This window comes from Ipomoea nil, unplaced genomic scaffold (genome assembly GCF_001879475.1).
Source record: "Ipomoea nil cultivar Tokyo-kokei standard unplaced genomic scaffold, Asagao_1.1 scaffold3353, whole genome shotgun sequence".
NCBI lineage: Eukaryota > Viridiplantae > Streptophyta > Magnoliopsida > Solanales > Convolvulaceae > Ipomoea > Ipomoea nil.
In genome coordinates this window covers 1-4,445 of record NW_017619781.1, presented here as the reverse complement: position 1 = coordinate 4,445, position 4,445 = coordinate 1, and the positions used below count along the sequence as shown (strand labels likewise).

Genomic DNA, 4,445 nt, shown 5'->3' with positions numbered 1-4,445 from the left:
ACCCTGAAGCACGTTAATTTTTCAATTGCCGCACATACTCTTTTATTTTATAAATCTGCCATATTGACAAAGATCTGTTTAACTTAACGCATATTAAGTGTTCACCTTACGCACGTAGAGGCTTGCAACAACACAATCATAACATCATGCTTATACGTTACAGTTCCCAGTGACTTTCAATCTACCAACAACCCCAGTTTGAGTCCCAGCAGCAGCAGCAATGGTCATACATTGACCATATCTCCTGGAATGACACAATATTGGACTCCTCACTGTGAAGATGAAATCAGACCAGCAGTAAACATGATTTTTAAAACATTGGATGCTGGTATTGAATTCTACAATCATTATGCTGCCAAAGTCGGGTTTGACACGAGGTCTAGTTCCGTCGTTACAGCACGTGACGGGACCAAAACTCAAAAGCAAATCGTTTGCAACAGAGAAGGATTTAAGAATACAGGAGCTCAACATTCTCACTCGCAGTCAAGTGCAGATGCAGGAAGGTCCTTCCCGTCCAAAGCGGCGAAGGGTTTCAAACAGAACTGGTTGCAGAGCTAGGATTATGTTTAAGTACATTGGAGCAGCTGGGTACCAAGTTACAACTTTTATTGAAAAACATAATCACAGCATGTCTTCGGTTCTGGCAAGGCAGTTTCTAAAGGAAATAGAAACATCTCCAGTGTTCACCAGAAGTTTATACTCAACTGCGCTAAAGCAAATATTGGAGCATCAAAATCAGACGGTTTATACAGTCAGATTGTGGGGGATTACTCTGAAGTTGGAGCAACTGTAGTGGACTTTAAAAATGTCAGAAGGGATCTCAGAGCATACATATTGGGAGCTGATGCACAAATACTGGTGCATAATCTTATTAGAAACAAGAGATGTGCCCTGCATTTGCTTTTGACTACGAGGTTGATGAAGATGAGCAGATGAGCAGACTGTTTTGGGCAGATCCAATGTCAAAAAGAATTTTGCTGCATTTAGAGATGTTGTCTCTTTTGATGCCACATAGTCAACAAACATGTATATACTATTCTACTCCCATTCTTGCGTACGTTTCATTAATTAATACACATTTAGCATTGCCTGATCTGTTGAGACATGTTAAGATTTAGACACGTTCACTGTTTTATTGAAAAAGAGTTGAAATATAAATAAGTGCACATTGTCGTTTATACCACGCATTTTAAACGCTACTGTCTCGCATATTAATGCAGAATTTACAGAATTAGACCTCAATTACATATGTGTGCTATTTTAATACTTAATATGCGTTACTCTAATTCTCTAAGTGCGGTAGTTTGACACCTGCATACTGTGATGACGCTTTTTGTCTTGTAGGTACGATATGGTTTTTACACCCTTCACCGGAGTTGATAACCATAAAAAATGTATAACATTCGGTGCTGGACTACTGTTGAAAGAAGACATTGAGTCTTATGTTTGGCTATTTGAAAAATTTAAAAAGGCAATGGGTATGGAACCAAGAATAATTGTCACCGATCAAGATCCAGCTATGAAAGTGGCGATTCCAACAGTTTTCAAGCAAGCCAGGCATCGTTATTGCATGTGGCACATCATGTGTAAAGTTGGGGAAAAGGTGGGTCCTACGCTGAACAAGAATGAGGAATTTAGGAACAAACTGAACTTAATCGTTTGGACGTCATCTTTGGAACCTCCTGATTTTGAGAAGCAGTGGAGAGAGCTCATGGAAAAGTACAACTTAGTCGAACACAACTGGTTTAAAACTATGTTTGAGGCTAGAAAGCATTGGATCCCAGCGTATTTTAGAGATGGCTTTATGGGAGGACTACTCAGGACAACTTCTCGTTCCGAAAGTGAGAACTACACGTACAGCCGTTTTACTGGTCCCCAATCAAGCCTAGTTGAATTCATGATGAACTTTGACAGTGCTCTTAAATTACAACGTAACACAAATGCAAAGCTCAACAGTGACAACGAAGGCTACAATCCAGATATGAAGACGCCTCTGGGATTGAAAAGCACGCTTCAATCGTCTACACCATTACTGTTTTCTATCAAGTTCAGGAAGAAATATGTGCCTCCTGTTGCAAATGTATGGTGTTGAGTGTTAGAGAAGACGGTGGAATGTTGCACTATGATATTATGGATGGAAAGAACAAAAGATTTACTGTGGTGCACAATGTAAATGACCATGAGGCCAAATGCAGTTGCAAGATGTTTGAGATGGTTGGACAGTTGTGTAGACACATATTTGTGGTCTTTAGAGACCTTGAAAGGATCCCTCTGAAGTACGTGGTTAATCGGTGGACTAAGGATGCATCTTTAAAAGCTACATTTGAAATAGATAGTGTGATTTACGATCAGAATGGACCAAAGGATGAAAAGAAGATGTTGCTGAACAAAGTGTGGTCTGATATACACTGTTGTATGGATCTGGAAGGTTCAAACATAGAGCAATTGACTGCATTTTCCCAAGTGATTAATGAACAGAAACAGCTGCTACTGTCAGGAAAGGAGAAATTGTCCCCTCAGCACAGCAGGAGGACTGTTATAGAATCATATTGTGGATCAACAGAAATTTCAGAGATCAACATACTTCCACCGAAACATGCAAAGAACAAGGCAGCGGCAAGCGTATCAAATGCAGCAAGGAGTTGGCAATGGAAAAAGAAGAGGGCAGGAGGTGCAATTTTTGTGGTGTTAGAGGAGATCACCATGACACCAGGACTTGCCCACTTAACCTCAAAAATAAGGACAAGCAAAAGGGTAAGAAAAAGGCATAGCAGACTATTTTTTCAACGCCTTTACAGTCGAGAATGAAAATGGATAGCAAATATGAAACACAACTACTTAGTTAACTCATTTCAGAACGCTTTTTACAGTTGAGATACTTGAATTTAATGTCCAGGTATTACTAGTTTTTGTTTTTATCACTGATTTGTGTTTAACAATCACTGCTACTAGCTTAATGTGCGTGTTATTACTACTTTACCTGCGTGCAGTTAATTCTTAATATGCGTTGATTACACTTTTAAAGTGCGCTACATTAAACCTTAATGTGCGTAGTACAGAAACAGAATGTGCGTTAGTTTATGTATAGAAACTTTGGTCCGTGGTAAATGCCAACGTCTTTACATGCGTTGATTAACATTTAACTTGCGCGACATTAAAGCTTAATATGCGTACAAAGGCAAATATTCAATGATAAAAAAAATAGATCACATAATAGACATAAAATGATAACATATAAATTTTATTCATTAATAAATTGTATGACGAAAATAACAACAAATAATGACATAATACGCATAAAAATCTTGATATTTTCGTCGTTATTCATCCTTATTACGCAGCCTCCTCATTGATTAAATCCTCATTAGCCAAGTTTCCAACAGGAGCATCAGGCACCTGTTCATCCATCAAATCGTGAAAGTTACTAAACTGTAAATACATCAATAAAATTATATATAAAAAGGGGAAAAACAATGTAAGTATGCAGTAGATCACCTCTTGATCGAAATTATAATCTTCTCGGTCATAAGCATATGTTGGGAACTCAGCATCTTCTTTCAGTAATAATGCACCAGTTCTCTCACAGAACATCAGCATATACCAGAGACTAGATGTCTTGTTTCTGTAGGTATTATAGACCACGTCAAATATACTGAGTAGATAAGCTTTTCCTTCCACAAATCTGTTGCGCCTTTGCGCAAACAATTGTGGAATGTGCATATGAATAAAAGTCCCCTGAAATTATTTAAAAAAAAAACATATGCATCAACAGTAAATTTTATAAATATAAAATATTAAGATTTATATTACACTCAAAAAAAATAATACCTCTACATCGTGAAGTACACACTCTATAGATCGGATTCTTTCAGAACCTTTTGTTTCTGGCAACGAACAACTTGAAGCACTCGAACCCTAATGAAATTCCAGCGCAGTCCTACGCGAAGTTGGTTTCCAACTACTTCGGAGTGGGTTCGGCTGCCATTGAAACTCTCTTTACAAGGTAGAGTAGAAAAGCAAAAATGTATTTGAAGGAGATAGGTTTTGAGTCAAGAATAATGGTGGATTTAAATAGCAAATTCTTAATGAATGCGACTGTTCGTATGTGACAACTTTAAGTCTAGCAGAATGCGACTGTTGATATGAAAATGTTCGATCGGGTATTATTAAACGAAATGTGTCAATTTATTCACTAATATGCGCACCTTAAACACGTTATAAACGTGTTATTACTACTTTACCTGCGTGCAGTTAATTCTTAATATGCGTTGATTACACTTTTAAAGTGCGCTACATTAAACCTTAATATGCGTAATACAGAAACAGAACGTGTGTTGGTTTATGTATAGAAACTTTAGTCCGTGGTAAATGCCAACATCTTTAAATGCGTCGATTAACATTTATCTTGAGCGACATTAAAGGTTAATATGCGTACAAAGACAATA

General features: G+C 37.5%; 1 protein-coding gene across 1 annotated transcript; it reads left to right on the top strand.

Moving 5' to 3' along the window:
- Positions 1-349: 349 nt before the first annotated feature.
- LOC109170850 (protein FAR1-RELATED SEQUENCE 1-like) lies at positions 350-2,092 on the top strand. The gene is made up of 4 exons (XM_019319992.1): positions 350-751; positions 876-994; positions 1,345-1,354; positions 1,472-2,092. The coding sequence occupies exons 1-4, from the start codon at positions 350-352 to the stop codon at positions 2,090-2,092; spliced, it is 1,152 nt and encodes a 383-aa protein (XP_019175537.1).
- The last annotated feature ends 2,353 nt before the right edge of the window (positions 2,093-4,445 follow it).